The sequence below is a fragment of the Pteronotus mesoamericanus genome, unplaced genomic scaffold (genome assembly GCF_021234165.1).
Source record: "Pteronotus mesoamericanus isolate MK-2021 breed Mesoamerican mustached bat unplaced genomic scaffold, CSHL_Meso_final contig_59, whole genome shotgun sequence".
Classification (NCBI taxonomy): Eukaryota; Metazoa; Chordata; class Mammalia; order Chiroptera; family Mormoopidae; genus Pteronotus; species Pteronotus mesoamericanus.
In genome coordinates, this window is record NW_026555206.1 from 7,119,644 (window position 1) to 7,139,576 (window position 19,933).

General features: G+C 51.4%; 1 protein-coding gene across 1 annotated transcript; it reads right to left on the reverse strand.

The window, feature by feature from the left end:
- Positions 1-4,550: 4,550 nt before the first annotated feature.
- LOC129076335 (synaptotagmin-15-like) lies at positions 4,551-12,523 on the reverse strand. The gene is made up of 8 exons (XM_054580499.1): positions 12,382-12,523; positions 11,249-11,438; positions 10,690-10,835; positions 9,461-9,756; positions 7,509-7,679; positions 6,786-6,906; positions 5,571-5,750; positions 4,551-4,693 (listed from the first exon to the last, which is right to left on the reverse strand). Exons 1-8 carry the CDS (start codon positions 12,386-12,388, stop codon positions 4,551-4,553), a joined length of 1,254 nt encoding a protein of 417 aa, XP_054436474.1. The 5' UTR covers positions 12,389-12,523.
- Between the last annotated feature and the right edge of the window lie 7,410 nt (positions 12,524-19,933).

Here is a 19,933-nt window from a genome sequence, read left to right on the forward strand (position 1 = left end):
AAGGGGTGAAGGCAGGACGGTGTGTGTGCTGGTGGTAGTTTCGAAGGGATTTTGAGGTTTAAGGGTGACATTTAGCCATTAATCAAACCTGTATAACTTTTGAATAAATAGTTCCTTTCCTTTTCACCAAACTCTGCCATTCAGAGCCATAATTCCAAGGGCGGCAGGCAAAGGACAACTGAGGGGGCCCGGGGAAGGAGGGTGTCATTGTTTCAGTAATAGGTATCTGGGCACCTCCCCCATGGGTCCTTTTGTTCGGTAACAGTTCCTCTAACAAAAAAAGGCATAGTTTATCTCCTACCCCTTGGTTTTAAGCTTGACTGTGTGACTTGCTTCAGCCAATGGGATATTAAGTGATAAAACACAAGTAGAGGGGGAAAATGTGCTGGTCCTTCTGCCTTCACCATGAAAAGAGCTTTCTCCTGGGGCCCTGCTTCCCCTTCAGCCTGTGCTCAGAATGAACAAACAGGGAGCAGGCCTGGAAGAGGACCTCAGCCGCCACCAGACCCACAGCTTGAAGGTGATTTGCCTAACTTAAATCAGCCCACACTCAGCTGACCCATAGATATATGAGAAATAAATGCACATTTTGATAGAACACTGGGATGTTGTGATTATTTGTTATGCACTATTATTGCAAAAGTAGCTGATACAATAAACTTTTCACCTTTTGACTTCATCAGCCTTCCTAATAATTGTATCATCAGAGTCCCTGTATAAAACCACTACTTGCTGAGAATTCTTTTTCTGGGAAAAGAATTCTGAGAAAATAATTATTTTTTCTGCTTGAGGCAAAGTGATGTTCATGCCAAGAACAACTAGAAAAACTGAATAAAATACAGAAAACCTCTTTTTAAGTTATCAGAGAGCTGCCAGGTTGACAAGCATTTCATGGGTCATGATCTCAGAAGAAAAAAAACAAGGTGAGCTGACATTCCGTGACCCACTTTTCCTTTCAAGAAATTTTCTGATGGTAGCTAAGAAACTGAACATTTGGACAGAGGACCATGGCTAAAAGGCATGTCAATGTAAGAAATATCCAAACCTGTAAGAATTTTTGAGCCAAATGGACAATTGCTGTGAAGCAAAATCTCAATGGGTTGGGGAAATGCCCCAGAGAATGGCAGTTCTGCACCTTCTTTTATACATTACAATCAAAGGAGGAGGCATAAGGAGAGTTACATGAAATTCATTGGTGTGCCCATGAAAAGGAGCCACATGCTAAGCCTGAACAAGCTCGGGGAGGTCTGTGTAACAGCTTTGCAAACTCAGAGACCTAAAGTAACCACACAGGATGGTCTGAAGTTAAAACTTTCTAAAAGCAGGTCATGGCAGGCAGTCCTGTCCTAGGCTGGAATCTTCCCTGACAAAAGGCAACCTTTTCCTTAATTAAGCCTGTCTATTGTCTTTCTGTATCTTTGATAACAGGCCTTTGGAATGTCAAGGTAACTTCCCTTTTTCCAAAGCCCTGGGGCACAACCACTCATATCGGAGCAAATCCCCTCATTGTTTCTGTTATTGTGTTAATTGTTGACTGTTAACTATCCTGCATCCACATATGTAAAAGAAGTATGTGTCTATCATTTGACCTTTTAATCAATCCCAAAAGTTTCCCTGCTTTGCCTTCTCCTGCCTCCCTACTTTATCACCAATAGATTTCATGTAACCCATTTATGCCTTCTCTTTTGATTGTAATGTATAAAATAAGGAGCAAAACTGCCATTTTCTGGAGCATTTCCTCGATCTGTTGAGGTTTTGCTTCCTGGAAATTGTCAGTTTGGCTCAGATAAACTCACAAAAATTCTCTAAGGTTTGCATGTTTATTACATTGACAGGTGATAGTTGGAGACAGGAGAAAGTAAAGTGGGGATATCTCTGGGATTGGATAAAGGGTAAAATGAAGAGACAAATACTTCTTTAACATTGGTAGGAGTACAGTATAGTTAACAACGAACATTTATAGCACTTAGATATGGTATGAGGGGGGAACAAGATAATGAGGTCTTGGCTCACTGGTTGGGAGATTGTGCCCTGAGGGGTCTAGAAAAAGGAACTACTCAGACATTCTGAATGGAATTTAAAGGTATGTTATCTTAGGTGCTAAAAGACAATAGACAGGTTAAAGATTTACCGTTGTCAGGGATGATAGGGCCTAGAACATGACCACCCCCAAGACCTGCTTTTAGTTAGGAAGTGTTAATTTCAGATCATCCATTGTGGTTACTTTTGGTCTCTGTGTTTGTAAGCCTCCCCTGAGCTTGTCAGGTTTAGTGTGTGGCCCCTTCTTTGTCTCAGGCAGAAAAGAGTAGAGTCTTGGGACCTTCAGAGATAAGAAATTGGAGATTGGGTTTGCCTAGGCAGCAGGTGTTACTGGGTGTTTTCTCCCGCTGCTACCCTTTAGGCAAAATTCCAGAGGCAAAATTCTGGTGATAAATGAGTCTTTATCCAAAAGCTACAATTACGGCTAAACTCTTTAATACCTGAGTTCTTCTATCATTCCACCTGTTAGTTTTTGGGGTTTTTTTTCTAGATTTTATTTATTTATTTTTAGAGAGCGGAGAAGGAAGGGAGAAAGAGGGAGAGAAACACCAGTGTGTGGTTGCCTCTCGCGTGTCCCCTACCAGGGACATGGCCTGCAACCCAGGTGTGTGCCCTGACTGGGAATTGAACCCACAACTCTCTGGTTCACAGGTTGGTGCTCAATCCACTGAGCCACACCAGCCAGGGCCCCCGTGTTAGTTTTTAATTATCTTATTCCTATAGGGATAGTTTACAAACTAAAACAACATAATGATGGGGGGCTTAAAAGGTGGAAAATTTTAGTTCCAGGTAATAGCTAATAAGCTTAGTAATCAATGCTTGTAAAAAGCTGTTGTTTCAGGAACTGAAAGTAAGACCCACCTTGACTCCAAGGAGACCATAAGCAGTTCCACCCTGTGTCTCAGGAGGACAGCAAGCAATTAGATGGTATCTGAGCCATTGTTCTCCAGGGTGAGATGCCCACTGCCCAGGACACAGATGAAAGACCACCCCCCAGGGCACAGATGAAAGAATGCTGAGCCTTTTCATCCAATTAACCTTTTCCATGAGTTCCAAACCCCTTTGAAACTGGAAAAGCTGGAATTTATGCTACCTGTCACCTACCAGACCCAATACACACACAGGGATTGAATCTTTATGGGTGCTTTATTCAGATGGCTGGTGGTCTGAGAAAACAGCAGGCTTGTACCCTACCAGACCATCCTAAATTCCATTTTAAACTGACCATTTTTATAAGGATAAGAAAGGTGTAGGTAAGGGGTTTGGAATTCAGGGAAAAAGTCAGATAAAAAGCCACAGCATTCTTTTATCATCTGTGCTTCAGTCTTTTGCTGAAGTCACTTCATTGCATAAGAAAAGAGATGATGCTGGTTTAAAGTTTTGTTCTAGTTATAAAATAACAATGCATAGACTCTGCAAGTTCAAATTGCCTGTTAAGTAACAGTGATAAGCACAAGGCCTGCTTCTTAAGTATGATTTCATGAGGGTTGATGACCGTGGTTTGTGGAACTTCCATCTTAATGAATTTTACACTGACACCTACCACTCAGTTATTATAATGGAATTGCTAGGTTTACAGGAAAAGCTCTCAGCTCTATGGGCTCAGTTTTAACCCCGCGTTTTCACCATTTCTGCCTAAACTAAGCGCATTAGGAGATGACCATTGTTAACCAGCACCTGTGAGACCAGGGGTGTGAGGTGTTGGACTCTGGGAGGGTGGGCTGTGAGCCACACTTGGCCTGATGTGCGGGCAGGATTTGACATAGCCCCCAGGAGGGACCTAGCACAGAGGCCCTCCTAACCTGGCATAGGGAGCTGATGCTCAGAGCTGACACAGGCTTTTCACAGCATTGTCCTGCAAATCCTGAAGCAATGAGTCCCCATCACAGAGAGCTCTCTTTCCTGAGTTGTGGGCATGTGGTATGGCCCAGACATTCTGGGACTGTTCCACACCTATAGGCAAAATCCCATTCTCAGACTGTGCTATTTACTATGGGCCACCCGAAATAACTGCTTGAGATATTCCACCCATGCACTCCTTACCCTTATATTTCCTCCAGAGCAGTTTGTTTTCTCTGCTAGGCTGAAGACAGAGATACCACAGCTGAAAAACTTCAGCTTTAGCATCAGAACATCATCAACTTTCCAAGATGGCGGGACCCATGTTTGCTCTGTACACACAACTATGCAATTGCTAAATAGACTATTTCTCTCAAATGCCTGAGATTCCAGGCCAGATTGGGACTGTGATGACCAGGAGCTCAGATTCTAAGCCCAGGCAGCCCATGAGAGAAGAAGGATGGAGTGAGTTGGGGAGGTCTCTCAGGCTGGGGAGTTGGGTCACCTTCTCTCTCCTGCACAGCAGCTCTCATTCCCTTGTGTCAGGCTGCCCCACAGCCCAGTGAGAGGCTGGAAAATTGGAAGAGTTGGAAGAGGTGTCCAGGACAATGACTGTCACACATGACCATGGGGAGAGCGGGCTCCTGAGCAGACCCGAGGTCCCACCTCAGTCAGGACTCGGTGGTGCGGCTGAGTGCGTGCCAGCGTTTCACCAGTTCCTTGGGCTTGCTGAGCATCTCGGTCCAGTGCTCCAGCTCTCTGCCACGGGCATACATGTAGGGGCCCACCACCACCCGGCCCAGCTGGAGGCTCCCTGCAAGGGAGAGAAAGCAGTGTCATTCTGTGGGGCACAGAAGCCACATTGCTTCAGGCATCCCCAGTGTCCAATCTTTCTCTTGCCCCCCCTTCTCTTTCTCATTCACTCCTCCCCTTCAAGGAAGTAGCCAGCCCCCTCCCTCTTGGAGCTGCAGCTGATAGCCCCCAAAGAGATCTTAGGAGCTGGAGATCGTAGCATTGGGAGGAGGGCGTGTAGAGGAGCAGTAAGCCCAGGTAAAGAGCCAGACCTTCAAAGGCGCCTGCTCCACTCCTCACCCTCCTGCTGGGCCACCTTATGCCTTCCTCACATCAGAGCTGAGGGACTAGGTGTCCCTCCACAAAGAAGCCTTCTTTCAACAGCCCACTCATACATTCAACATTCAACAAAACTGTCACCCTCCAACTGTCACAGTGGAGAAGGTAGCTCTGGCCCAGAGACCAGCCAGCTTTGCTCCCCTGGATGGTGATAGTGGACACTGGGGTATGGGGCAGTGTGGGGAAGCTGCTGGGATAACTTCCAAGACATGAAGGCTGTGTTAAGGCACGAGGCAATGCAGGGAACACTGTGACCCACAGCATCAGGTCACTTGGCCAAGGGCAGGCAGCCATGCTGCATGCCAGACTCTTGCAATGTGCCACAGGACGGGGTAGCAGAAGTCATCCTTTCTAGGGCACGATAGTCAAACTGGAATAAGGCTGGGCATGAATCCCAGCTCTCTCACTAGCAAGCGCTGTGTTCTTGGGCAAGTGTCTTAGTCCTAGTTTGCTTAGGGCACACAACAGAAACAGAGCTCTCCTGAGGGTCCACACTGCCTGAATGCTCAGCAGCCCTCATTGGCCCTTACCCCACCCCCTGGGGTCGGGAGCAGCCTTACTGTCCCCGTCAGTGTCCTGCAGCACTGTCAGGCGGAGGCTGGCAGTGTCCAATTCTGTGGGGTCGGCCTTGAAGCTGAAGGTCTCGCTGTATACAGGGTGGGTAGACCCCAGCACAGCTGAAGTCTTCTTGCTCTTGATAAATTTGTTGTGGTTCATCAGGGACACTTTGACAAATACACCTGAGGGGCAGTGCAGACAGAGGGCTGAGAGGTACGGGCAAAGGCCCAAGCCTCTGGACTGTGGGAGGTCGCAGGGAGGGCACATGCCCACTCTGCCGCCAGGACCTCATTACTCACAGCTGCTGCAGCCAGAGGGCATTTCCAGGGGAAACAGGGTTGATTAGTGAGCTGCCTCAGGGCGGAGGACATGCTCAGCTCCCTTCCCCTTCCTTCCTCTCTGCCTTCCAAACTACCCACAGCTTGGCTGGCCCTTGTTCACAGAGGCCTGGAACCACACACTCATTCCTCCCACTTGGGTACTGGGTGCTCAGACCCCTGGGTCCCCTTGAACATCTTTCTCCTTCAGAAAGCCAAGGTTTGGGTGTGGGGCTCAGATGGGTTTTGGATCTGCAGTGGACAGTTGAATGCCAGCTTGCTTAAAATGCAAAGACACATAGGTGGCCAAAAACCAATGTTCACTTAGATGCAAAGACCAACAGGTGGCAGACAGCTGTCCCCTTGTGGAGGCCCACGTAGGGATGGGGCGTGTGGGGTGAACCAGTGCAGGACCTCTGCTCCTCCAGCTCCTGCAGTCTGGGAGGCTGGAGGAAGCAGAGAGCCATTCGGGCTGCCAGCCTGGGGTACCTCTGCTTCCAGAAGAGCGCCATGCCTGTGTTCAGGGGAACCTCCCTGGGGGCAGGGAGGCGTGGGGCCTCACTCTGGAGGAAGTGGATCCTTACACAGAAGGGCAGGAAGAGGGGTGGGCAGTATAATTCAAGGAGCCAAGACCCTCCTTTTGGAAAAGGGAGGAGCTGACTTGGTCTCAGAAATCTTAGGGGCCTTGGTGGAGGCCAAGGGGATGCAACACTGGGTTCAACATAAGGAAATGGCTTCTCACACCAATGTCCACACAGGGTGCAGATCATAAAATAGTGAGTGCTCTGTGATGTGCAGTATGCAAGTAGAAATTGGATGGCAGAGTGTGAGGGTCGGACTCTAGCCCCAGCCCCAGCCCCAAGCTTGCTGGGCAGGATCTGCCCCAAGGGGAAAGCTTACTGATAACGCCCTTGTTGTCCTGGAGCTTCAGGCCTTTGGCACGTAGTACAACCACAGTGAGACGGCTCAGGCAGTTGTTGTAGCTGAGGCAGAACTGGAGGTCACCGAACTCCGAGGGGGGCTGGAGATGCCGAGAGGAAGGCACCGTGTCACACGGGCAGGTGCTGGGAGAACCCCACTGCCTTCTTCCTTTCTCCCAGCAGTCAGGCCCAGGGGACCAGGTGACATCCCACCTCATATTCATTTTCCCTCCTTTAAACCCACCCACCTTTTTATAGATGGAGAAACTAAGGTTTAGAGGGCCGAAAGGATGTGCTGGAGATCACACAGTGGTGAGGACCAGAGCTGAGGCTTCAAACCCAGGTCTGGATGATTCCAAAGCCTATTCTGAGCTATGGGTCTTTCCTGGGGGTTGGAGGAAGGCAGGTAAATATATTTTTTGGTGGTCCATTTGGAGTATTGCTTATCACAGCTGTCTGATCTAGATGTGAAATCTAAACACAGATTTTTGAAGTTGTTCTAGGTAATCTGACATCCATGGCAAAACAACCTCAGGCAGCCCCTCCTTGCCCAGGAGTGACTCCACATACCCTCTTCCACCTATGCAGCTCCACCCAGGCCCACCACCCTGACTCACACGTGTAGGGGTGCTGGTCCACCCCTGCTGGCTGCCCACAGTGGTCTGATGCACAGTGGTATCTGTCTAGTGACCTTGACTTTTACCTCCAGACTCTCAGCCTCTAGGTCTCTCCAGATAATGCGTCTACAGTCGCCCGCCAGAGTCTCGTTCTTCAGGGGGAAGAGCACCTGGCCCAGGAGCTGGTGCTTCTTCTGCCTGTCCACATGGTACACCGAGAACCTCAGTACCCTCTGAGTGATGCTCTTGCTAGACACCTGGGGGAGATGAGGGCTAGGCTGGGGACTGTATTAGAGACAAGAGAAGGGATGGTGTGCACACTGTTCTGGACACAGGAGCTTTTGGTGAGGGTTGTCTCAACCAGAGACTGTAGACCCCAAAGCCAGGCATCTTTGGAGACCCCTCACAGCAGCGTGGCCAGTACAGGAGTGTTCTCCCAGGAGGTGGGAATGTGTGTCAGTCTTGCCACACGGAGTGTGGTCTGAGGACCAGCAGAATTCACCACCCCCTGGATCTTGTTGGGAATGCAGGACCTTAGGAACCACCCCCAACCCATGAAGTGTAATCTACTGTTTCATAGGACTTCCCAGTGATTGGCCTGCATGTAGAAGTATGAGAGGTCCTGCATTGGAGCCTAGAGAACCTGCCTGCCTCTGCTATCTGGGTTGAGCACCCCAACTTCCCTCTTCCTGAGACTCAGTCTCCTTACCCTGAAACAGGTTAATTGTTCTTACTACCTGGATTGTGAAACCCAAGCACAGTGTCTGACTTAGGACAGGCAGTTAATTAATAATGATTTTCTTTTATTTTCCTCCTTCCCTTCCCCTAAAAGCACAAGAGAGGGTCAGGATCAAGTTAATGCAGGGACAGGGCAGGGAAGTGATGAACAAGAGAATAAGTATGTGACTATGACGTGTGGCCACGCTGATTAGTCAGCCTGCACACTTTGGGTCTTGCTGACTTGACAAGAACATGTTCACCTGTGAATTCTCACAGCCTTGGCCCCAGCAGGACAGCCAGGATCTGGGCTCTATGATCTTAGGATCATGGACGCCCCAGGATTTTCTCAGTTCTCAGCCTCAGAACAGGGCAAGAATCAGGATTCTGGCCTCTGCAGTCACAGTCTTGCGGGATGCTGACTGGTCTCTCCTCACCTTGCATCCAGCCCAATGACCAGTGCTTAAAAATGTTTGCCTCACCATGGCTGGTATGGCCCAGTGGATTGAGAGCCGGCCTGTGAACCAGAAGGTTGCAGGTTTGATTCCCAGTCAGGGCACGTGCCTGGGTTGTGGGCCAGGTCCCCATTTGGGGGTGAGCAAGATCAAAGTATCTCTCGCACTTCAATACTTCACTCCCTCTCTTTCTCCCTTCCCCTTTCTTTAAAAATGAATAAATAAAATATATATTTTTTTAAAGTTTGTCTAAGTCCTCTCAGCAGCTCTTGATTGCTGTCTTCCCATAAGGGCCCCCAGCCACCTGCTGAGGTTCCCAGGCCTTTGTGAGCTTGGCTCAGTGCCCTCACAGCCATGGCACCTCCAGACCCTTAGCCAGGCAGCCCAACATACAGCAATGGCACTTAGGTTCTGCATTGGCCTCTGACAGGATAGGTGAGTTTCTGTCCATATTCCAAGGGGCCTGGAGGTCTCATCCTCTCCCTTCCTTGGATATCCTTGGCAGAAACCCCATAGTGTTCCAGGGCTTTGGAGTGCTTCCTCCATGCCCCTTGGGCCAGGACCTGGCATTCAGGAGGTGATTCAATAATTTTTTTTCTTTTTTTTGGTCTCCTCCAGGCAACCTGGGAAGGAGGAGCCTGGCTCTCTGCCCCCTCACCCTCCAAGTCTCTCCCCTGCCCCTGCCTCTGCCATTGGAGTTCAAGGCTCTTCAGGCCCTTCAGCGCCCTGACCTGACAGGCGGGGTGAGGCAGGGCCTGTGGCACAGGGGTTCTGGGGGCCACAGGACCCTGGCCAGTATAGGATGCTGGGGTTCTCCTGCAGGATGACTGCTCCTTCCCAGACCCTGCCTTCTCCAAACACCGTACCTGGAAGATGAAGTGTTCGTCAAACTGCGGGTTGGCAGTTCTGCGTTTGGTCTTGGACTGGAGCAAGCGCCGCTCATCAGGCAGCAGGTGGAGCTTCACCAGTGGGCTGCAGGTCTCTGAGGGCACCTGTAGCCACTGTGCCTTGATCAGGCCCACCAGTAGTCGCTCAGCCTCCTGCTGATATTCCACAGAGAACCACAGCCGCCCCAGGCAGCCCTCTGGGCAGTGGGTCTCACTCTTGTCTTCTGGAAACTTGTACAGCTCTGGGTTGATGGTCCCCACCACACATGCATCTCCTGCAACACAGGGGCTGGGAGGTCTGGCAGGCCAGAGGAAGGCAGAGGACTGGGGACAGCAATCTCTGGGCTTTATCTCCCTCTCCTGGCCCACCCCTTCTTGACTGAGCCTTGATTAGGCCTCTCCTGTGGCCTCTTCTGACCATATGTGCCCCACTTGCTTCTCCTGACTGAATGGAGTCCTTCTCTCTAGTGCAGCTCCTCTAGGAGGCCTTCTTAGACTAAGGCATTGTACATCCAGGCCTGCTCCTCCCTGGGGCCTCCAGCAAAGCCCCCAGTATTCACTCAACTCCTATCCCCTGTGATCAATCCTCACCCCCAGAGGTTAGGGCCCGCTTGGCAGGGGCGGGAGGGGGTCACAGTGGCCAGCACTTGGTCTGGCCCCTTTCTGTGGTGTCCAGAGGATGTCTCAGTGATAAAGTGTTGCCTCTTTTTTTTTTCTTTTCAAATTAGAAGGACCAATGGATGACTGGTGGTTCCTGGGAAGCTTTCAGAGCAAAAAAGGTGGGCAGAATCCTGTGTCCAGTTCCTACCATTCTGCCCTCTTCATCATCCTGGAACAGGACCCAGCTTGGGTCCTGCACCTGGGAACACGAGGGCTCCATTTTTCAGATGCTTACTGCCTCTGTGACCTTGGGCAAGGCACAGCTAACTTTCCAAGCCTGTTTAAGAATGTGTAAAATGGGGCGATAGTCCCTCTCCCTCCAGAGGCATGGTGAGGTCTAATTCCGAAAGGGCACATGAGGCCCTATCAGGCCCCAGCTGGGGTGCAGCATGCACTTGGTAAACCCAAATACCTGGAAAGAGTGGCCAACTCTGGCATCTCTGGGTCTATCCAGGCAATGTTCCAGAGCCAGGCCGTGACAGCAGAAGGGCCTGCCTCTGGCCTGAGCAGACCCTGACCCCTGGACAGGCCCTAGCAGAAGCGCTCACCAAGGTTGCTGTTGCTGCTGTGTGGCAGGGGATCCGGGTCTGGGCAGCGGGGGTCCCGTTGCACCTGGGTCCGCTCTCTGTTGTGCAGGGACACCCGGTCTTGACTTTGGAGGAAAGGGGGCACCACAAATGGCACACCTGGTGGCCTGTCCAGAAGCAGAGTGATGACACATAGGTGGCAAGGAAATGGTGTGGCCTCAGAGCACTTGCGCAGAGGGGTTGAATACCAGAGGCAAGAACTCTGTCTGATACCATAGCAGTGGTGAGTTGGAGGGGCACAGCTTCTGGGGTCAGCCTGCCTGGGTTTGAATGCCTGTTCTCCCACTTACTACTTATATCCTCTGAGCCTCAGTTTTCTCAGCTGGACAATGGGCTTCATAACACCTGTCTCATGGCTGTGATGAGGATGTGGGAGTTTCTTTGTGATAGCTCCTGGCTTGGCAACAACAGCACACAGGCTGTGCTTCATAAACAGACCTTTCCTTCCCACCCCACTTCAAGGGAAATGTCACAGAGAGGGTACTAAGCAAGGCGCACTGGGCCCCACATCCTGTCTCACCTGCTTGTCTGGGTCCCCCCCTGCAGGGGGCAGAGCTTGTGCCCCTGTAGGCTGGAGACGGCCCCGGTCCCTGGCAGCTCCTCATAGGTGAACGTGGCACAAATCCTCTTCCAGAGACAGCAGCTCATCCCGATCAACAATAGCAGCAGCAGACCCCCAAAGATGCCCCCAATCACCAGGGCCACCTGCTCTGGGGGCAGAGACCAGCAGGCCTGTGATGCCCCTTCACGCCACTGGCCTGCTGGGGGTAGAATTTGGACACCAGGCTTTCTGGTCTGCTGGGGAGGGGGGCTGCTGGCTGGACTCTGCTGGGTCTCAACCCAAAAGCCATTTCCCTTGGGGTCCAAGTGCCCTGGGCAGCACCTTCTGGTTTCCCTTGGAAAGCCGTTGGGATACCTGCTGAAATGAGCCGTTTTCTTTTGCTCCTGAGTAGAAATTAAACTGTCTTTTACCAGAACCTTCATTTTCCCTGGAATCCTGTTCGGGCTTGAGGGTGGGCTGGGTGTGGGCACCAGGCACTTAAGGAAAGCCGAGGAAGGGATGATGCCCTGGGTCACATTCAGGACTCCATCGCTTAGGGTTCTAAAACCTGCTGAGAGGCTGGACTCAAGTTTGAATTCTGTAACTTTCTCTAAAACTCACTCCTTCCCTCAACTCTGTCAAGAGTTGAACACACCTCAGGGAGTCCGGGGGAGGCGCTGGAGGGGTTGTGGACGAGAATGGGGACAGCAGGTGTGAGAAACGGAGACACACGGAGGATCCTTTGCACCTGGCACCTAACCGCCACATTTTCAGGGAGCTGGAAGGCTCCACCTAGGGCGCGCCGAGAGCGCTTGGACACTGGGTCTCAGGAGCAAAGAAGGGGGCCTCTTTTGGCTTACGTGCAGGCGCGTGGCTTCCGGGCTCGGGGCTCTGGACCGCGCGGGGTGGTGAGAAAACAAGGCCCCCACAACCTCCTGGCCGCAACTGGCCGCGAGGAGCCAACCTCACTCTCGACTCCACCCCGCACCCCGCTATAAGCCGGGGGGCAGGACAGGGGCTGCGCCCCAGCGGGGGCTGGCGGGGTGGGGGAAAGTGGCCTAGGGGCCGGTGCGCCGCGCTGAGGGCAAGGGTGGGGAGACGAGAGCACTTACCAGCCATGGGGCTGCTCCGGCTGGCCGTCGGGGTGCAGCCCGGGGCTCGGTCTCTCTGCTCTCCGCGCCTCCCGCCGCCGCTGCTGCGAGTCAGACTGTTGAAGTGCGTCGTGGGGCCGTAGGTGGGCGCGGGGGCTGCCCCTTGTTGTGCTGTGGGCCTGCGGCGGTGGACGGCGGGGGCAAGGACTCGGCGCCCGGAGGCTGCAGCCCCGCCCCGGCCTGGCCGTGGCCTGGGCCTGGCTCAGGAGGGGCGCGGAGCCGACCTGGCGCTCCCGGAAATCGCTGGGCCCCAGGCGGGGCGGGACGGGCGCTCCGGGCTCCCTGTGGCTGCGGACGGGGTGCGGTGCTAGGGCCACCGCCTACCGGAGGACAGAGCCGGTGCCTTCTCCGCCCGCTTCAGATAGAGGGCTACCTGGCCCGTTACACCTGGCGGCCTGGGCAAGCATCGCCTAGGGATGCGTTTCACCTGCTGCAAGTCTGTGGGCTCCAGGGGCTTCCCGGATGCCAGGGCGTAGTTCCCGGGCCCGGACCCCATGCTGCCCGCCTGACCTCCGTGGCGCGCGGTGCGTTGCTTCACTGTCCTGGTTCGCCCTCTCAATAGACAAAATAATGAAGCGTGGCGAGCGTGGCTTCTGCAATCCGACCACCTGGGCTCCAACTCCGGCTCCCCACGCGCCGGCTGTGCTATTTGGGCAATTTATTTCAGGTCACTTTCCTCAGTCAGGTTAATAATAGTAGTCCCTCTAAAGTTAATATATGTACGGGGCACTTAGAGCCGTGACTGGACCAAGGGGGAGGGGAGCAGGGCATGCCAACCCTTTTAGGGAGAGTATCTAACCGAGGTTGGCGTCGCCAGGGCGCCTCCGCACCCTCAGCACCTATAATTATAGTAACTATTATCGGACCGCAGGGATAGCGCCAGTCGAGGCTGGTGGACGCAGCCTTGACAGAGAGGCTCGGGGAAGGCTCCTCCAGGTCCTCTGCCTGCTCCCACCGGCAGGTGCCCTGTGAGGGGATGCGCCTCCTCACGCAGCCTGCACAACGTCCCAGTGGAGGACTCTGGTGGGAACGTCTGAGACCCGGAGGTGGGCAAAGGAATATATGCGTGTGGGAGAAGGGAGACTTGGTCTTGTTTTCCAGCCCTGAAGGTTTCATCCAAAGACCCAACCTGGGCTGTGCTCCCGAGGGGTACCTGTGCCTGTCATAGGATGGAGAAGGTGGGGTGGACAAGATGCAGAGCCTTCAGGCGGTGGGTGTGCAAGGCTCTGGCCTGCCTGAACCCCGGATGACCTGCGGGAGGGTGGGTGGTGAACTGAGGTCCCACACAGGAGCAGGGCCTGGGAGCCTTTTGATGCCTGTGTGCATAGGAAGTGTGGCCACTCTCCTTTGGGGTCTGGACTGGTGTGAGATGGTAAGAAGGCATGACCCTGCACCCTGAAACTGTCCCAGAGGAGTGGGAGTGGGGCCTCTGTCTCTGCTCCATCCCTGTACCATGTTAGGAACCTGTTGTGGGCAGGGAACCCCGCCGCGCCCCCCCCCCCCACACCAGGCCTTTCTTCTGCAAACCTGTCCTCAGGGGACCTGGTCATATTGGCTGGAGTGTCTGGAGAACCTGGGGCCCTGACCTCTGCTTCTGCAGGGCTGGCATTGGGGTGGTGTTTCAGGAAAAGGGCCTGGGTCCCCCTAAAACTTCTCCATCTTTCCCCTCATGCCTGAGTTGGAAGTCTGTATTAGTTTCCTGTTGCTGCTGTAATGAATTACCACAATTTTTTAAAAACCATCCCAGGGTTTGTAGTTAAAAACACAAATTTATTATCTTACTATTATGGAAGGTAGGGCTGCATTGCTTTGCCTTTCCCACCTTCTTGAAGCTGCCAGCAAATGGCCCCATTCTTCATCTTCAAAGCCAGCAGCAGCATTTTCTAATCTCTCTAAGTCCCCTTCATCTTCACATCAACTTTTTTTGCCTCCCTCTTCTAAAGACACCTGTGATTACATGGGGCCCACCCAGATAGTCCAGGGTAATCTCCCCATCTCAAGACCCTTAATTTAATCACAGCTGCAAAGTCCCTCTTGCTATGTAAGGTAACCTATTCTTAGGGTCCAGGAATTAGGACACAGGTGTCTTTGGAGCCATTATTGTACAGACCACAGTGTTCATATAGCCCTCTGGGAGAGGTGGTTCACATTCTCCTTCCTTCTGCTGATTGGAGCTCTCCGTGCACCCCAAGGCTGGAACCAGAAGGTTAGCAAGGTCCATGTGTCCCCTGCAGGGTAACCCTTCAGTTGCCATGACCTCCCAACCCCAAGCTCCCTGTGTGGCCTGCCAGTCCCGTCTGTGCCCAGCCACCTCCATGGCTGGGTCTGTACTGCACTTGGCTCCTTTGGGTATGGGGAAGGGAGTAGGTTCTACTGGAAAATGGAGATTTGTGGCCAGTGAATAACTGCCAGACCCAGAGCTGCCCATCCTTCCCCAGCCCCATGTTGTGCCTTTCAAGGGCTCCCATCATCCTCCCTGGCCCCTTTCCCTCACCACCCACATCCAAGCAGTGGCCAATTCCTGCCAGCTCTTCCTCCTCTGCCCATCTCCATCACCACCAAAAGCTTTACCTAGGCCTCCATCGTCCCTTACCTGGAGCAGTCTGGAGCACTGTGTCAACCTCCTGTCTGCTCTTCAGATTGGATCTTCAGCCCATTCCCCAGCTTATGTCTTCCGGGTTCTCCAGCCCTATTCTCACCCTCCATCCCTGTGTAGTGCTCAGTGCTTGGGGCTGTCAGCACCCTCACTCTCTCAGATCAGGACCTCCATGAAGGCAGGGCCACGGCTTTTTTTTTTTTCCTTAATTCTCACTTGATGACATTTTTTTAATTGTTTTTAAAGAGAGGAAGGAAGGGAGAGAGAGGCAGAGGGGAGAGAGATAGAGAGACAGAGACAAGGATATGAGAGGGAAACATCAATTGGTTGCCTTCTCCTGGGGATCAAGTCCACAACCTGGATATGTGCTCTCCAGGAATCAAACCTGTTACCTTTCATCCTGCAGGATGATGCTTCAACCAACTGAGCCACACTGACCAGGGCAGCAGGACTATGTCTTATCTGGTTCAACAGTCCCAATATCTGCTTCTGGACCCACAGCTGTGCTGCTGGTGGTGGGTGAAGGGCTTGTGCACTCAGGAGGAGCTGTGCTCTGGTTTCTGCCACCACCGTTCATGTGGCACACAATCAGGGCCCAGGGTTTGAACCTGACAGGACCTCCTTGGCCTGCTCTGGATGCCAGCTGTGGGGTCTTGTACTCAAACTGCTAGCTCTGTCTGCAAGCATCTTACACATTCAGCCAGCCTGCTGCTGAGGGTTGTTTGTTTGTTTGTTTTTTTAACCTATTAAATCCTCACCTGAGGATATGTTTATTGATTTGAGAGAGAGAGAGAGCCATCGATATGCGAGAGAAACATTGATCCGTTGCCTTCCATAGGTGCCCTAACCAGGAATTGAACCCATATCCTTTTGGTATATGGAATTACACTCCAACCAATGGAGCCACCAGGCTAGGGCCAGCCTGCTGAGCTTTGAGTGTTTTTTCTCCCATTGGGAAAAAGAGCGCAGGTGGCAGGAAGGAACTCACCTTTCTTGCTGATCCTATGGTCTGGGCATTATGACACAGTCTTGATGTACAAGATCCCATCAATCCCTGTCTCATGTCAGCCCTGCAGGGTAGGTACCACCCCCTCAGGTGAGGCAATTAAATCAAAGAGGTGCCATGGCCCATCTAGTTAAGTGGTAGAACTGGACCTGTCACCTGGCCCCCTCATTCTTTCCTTCCCACTGACCGGCTGAGGAGCCCATCCATGAAAGACCCCAGGAGACCATTTTCTATGCTGGTGACCATGAACTAGGACAAAAGCCACAGCACTGTAGTCAGTCTCCCTTCTGTCCATGGTCCCACAGGGGCTCTGAGACCAGGCTGCCCTGGAGCCGACTGCACATAGCAGAATGGCTTCCTGGTTTGCTGTTCCCTGGCTTTGCTTCCTGTTTTCAGATTTTGTTCCTTGCTCGGTCTCTCAAAGCTGAGAAATCTGTAAACAGCAGTAGACATGGCTTCTTTTTTCCATGGCCAAGGGGAAGTCATATTTCCACTGGCAAAAGCATTTCCAAGGAGGGTGGCAGGAAGTCCAAGTGTTTAAAGTCCTGTAAATGCCTACAGATGATTAATAATTCAGTGCAATGGATGATTCAGGAGAAAGGCCGCTTTCAATTAACCTTAAGAATCAGCCCCATCTGAGGAAGTGTCATCTCTCATCATTTAGAAACAGAGGCCAGAGCAGGATAAAGACATGTTGAGAAACATGTGGAAGTCTGCATCTCTCACATTTATATAAATTCCACCCTGGTCACCCCAGGAGCCTCTTTGTGAGGTCGGAAGGATTCTCCCACTCCCAGCATCATCTCTTTCTTCCAGTCTTATTAGGGAGGCTTAAGTATTAACTTCCTCTAGTCCCTTTTTTGCAGGAGCTTGGAGGAAGTATCTGTCCTTGTCCCTCACTTCCCCATGCTGGCTCCAAATGTGTCCCATCCTATGGACAGCCACTCAGTGTCCTAGGATGGAGCTGGGGGGGCTCAGGGTTCACTCCTGCCTCCCAGGAGTGTCCTGTGTCCCCTTGCCCAGGTCTCCCTCCTTCCTGCCCCTGCCTAGCAGCCTTTTCTTTCTTGGGAATTACTTTCACCCCTCCTGCCCACATAGTAGCTGATAGAAGCCAGTCTCCTCTCTTTCCCCACATCGCCAGTTCACTTCTGTTCTGGGGCTTTGCCCATGGTTCAGGGACAGGCTATGACCTAATTGAAATAAACCCTGGAATTTTTGTGGGATCTGCAGGGCAAGAGACACCGCTATTTCTGTGGGTGTTGCTGAGCTGAAGGAGCCAAGTGTGCCACAGTTGGGAGCACCTGTGTAGAGGACAGTGTGGGACAAAGCCAGCAAGGAGCATGGAGCAGAGCTGGAGGCCTGGTAATGCCCCGGTCCTGCATGCTGGTAGCCACCTATCCCTGGATGAGTCAATGAATTACCTTTCTTTCTTTTTCCTAAGCTAGTGTGTGTTTATTTCTCCCACTTGCAACTAAGAGCTTTAACTAAGGCAGGAGATGAAAGAGGGGGCAGGTTCTGTGAGACTTTTATTCCCACTTTACCAGTTGGAAGATGAGGGACACTGAGGCGATAAGTTGCCTGAGGCCACTCAGCTAGGAGTGGGTGGCACGGTTTGACATCAGCTGTTCCAGCTTCAGATCTCTTGACCACCAGGGCCGACCCTCAGAGCAGAAGTCAGGGACTGAAGCAAGGCTTGTCTTTTCTGAATTGTCGCCTCTGGCCATGCAACAGTCTCAAGGATTGTTGGCCACTCAGGGTTGCAGTCTTATCAACTAGGGCCATTGTGGTAAACAATGTTTAATTTACCACTGAGTCTCCACTATTCACTCCACCCCTGCTCCAACTTTTTAGTTGCTCAAAGCAGAACCCAGATTTTGTGAGGTGCAGTGATGTGCTCAGCTCCAGGGATTGATTCTGAATGGTCCAAGCCCTGCAGGGCTCTCTCATGCCCCTTTCCTAGATTGTGACTTGACCAGCCTTCTTTGCAGCTAGGGGTGGCCACTGGACAGTGTTTTAACCAATGAGATACATGAGGACATCTCCCAGGGGACTGATAAAAAAGGCTTTTTTTTAAAAAAAAGTATCAAGATGTTAAATTGTTTTAGATGTTAAGATGTTTTGGCTGAAACACTAAGAAGTTAACTATCAAATTCCAAAGGGCGTTGATAGACTACAATGCAGATTTTTAAAGTTGGTTGAGAACCAGTTGGACAACTCGCCCATAGTGAGAAAGAGAAGGCTGAGAGAGTGGAGTAAAGGATTTGTGATATTCCTTTGGTGAGGGCTGGGGCTGTGATGGGGGACCACCACCAGGAAAGACAGGTGGAGTAGCTATTCCCTTCCCTCAGGCCCAGAGGGTGCTGGCTTCAGCAGAACCATTCTGAGAGCTTGCTTGGTATCCCCTGGAGTTTGTAAGGAAATGGACTGGTGCTTGTGGCTTCTGGCTTGTGATGGTAGAGAAAAAGTAGAGACAAGACTAAGCTGTTGTTATGTTGGGAAGTAGCTACACTCTGTCGAATGGTCAAAGGCTTGTGGACCTCAGGGACTAGATCCACCACTTGTGGTGGGAGTGTGGGCCTGAGTGTGGGGAATTGCCACTGGCCTGCTCCTGGGGTTTGTCAGCACATGGAATGTGTGCATATTTCCATGAGCAGAGGTAGGCTGCATGAATGAAAGGGGTGGCACATGGTCACCTCAGATCCTGGCCCAAAGGCCTGCCAGAGAGCTGGTGGGATAGCTGCAGAAAGTACCAGAAGGTGAACTTTCTATGGGCTGAGGAGAAAGTAAGTGGCTTCTGATTTATTTGCTTGGATAAAGGGAACTACATATAGCTCTGGAGTTGGGAGCGGTGGACTGGAAGCGGGAAAGGGAAGTTGGTCTTTAAGAAACTTTTCAAAGTGTCCATGAGAGCATTAAACCTCTTCCAGATCTGGAGAGCATACAAAAGGCCATCTTTGAGACCATCAAGATAGAACTTTCCATACTCTCTTTCCTTCCTCTCTCCATACGCTGTGACCTCAGAAGTCTGCAGGAGGCAATATGAGAGAGAAGAGAAGATGCTGATCACATCACTCTCTCAGAGAGCAGGGGTTGCCTCAGGCCAGCCCCTAGCTATGGAAGTCAGGAAGACTTAGTCAACTCCAGTTTTCAGATATGATTATCACCTGACCTGGGCTTTCTAATGATTCAAGGGACACTGTTGAAGGCAGTGGACAGAAGAAAAGTAAGCTCTGTCAAATGTTGTTCCAATCCAGGTGTGTGGCCTCCACAAAGAGCTCAGGGCTCTCCCATGTCCTCCTCATTTACCCCAGATAGATCATGTGATCATGGACAAGGCATTTTTAAAAAAAAAAATCACTGAGTTTAATATAGTCAACCTAAATGCATGAAAGTACAGGTGGGAACCTTATGCAGGTATATGCAAATTACTTTATAAAATAGGCAAAGCCCTTCTGCTTTTTATAAGTTGCCAAGGTATTTTCTGATATTTTAAAAGCTATGCATCTTTATTGTAATTTCCTAAGAGTTAGAATTTCTCTGTTGGAATCTGGGAAAGGCATTTTTATTGAGCTTTAGTGCTCAAGGCTGAACTTTCACTACAACAGGCAAATCAGTTAAAAAGGCTGAGCCTGTGGGGGAGGTCATTCGTTGATTACCTTCTGTGGTCCATTAAATTATTGGTCTCAAGTCCTCTCTTCCTAGTACTGGTATTGTATTTCCTCATCTTTGCAACATGGTAGGGAAACATACTTCCTACCAGTTGACTTTGAGCTTGGCCGTGTGACTTTCTTGGGCATTAGAATGTTAGCAGAGGTGAAGTGCACAGGGGATAGAAGTGCCCTGCTCTCCTGTACTTCTGTCATCAGGTAAGAAGAGCATCATGTCCCAGGTAGCTGTTGTTTCCAGGCTAA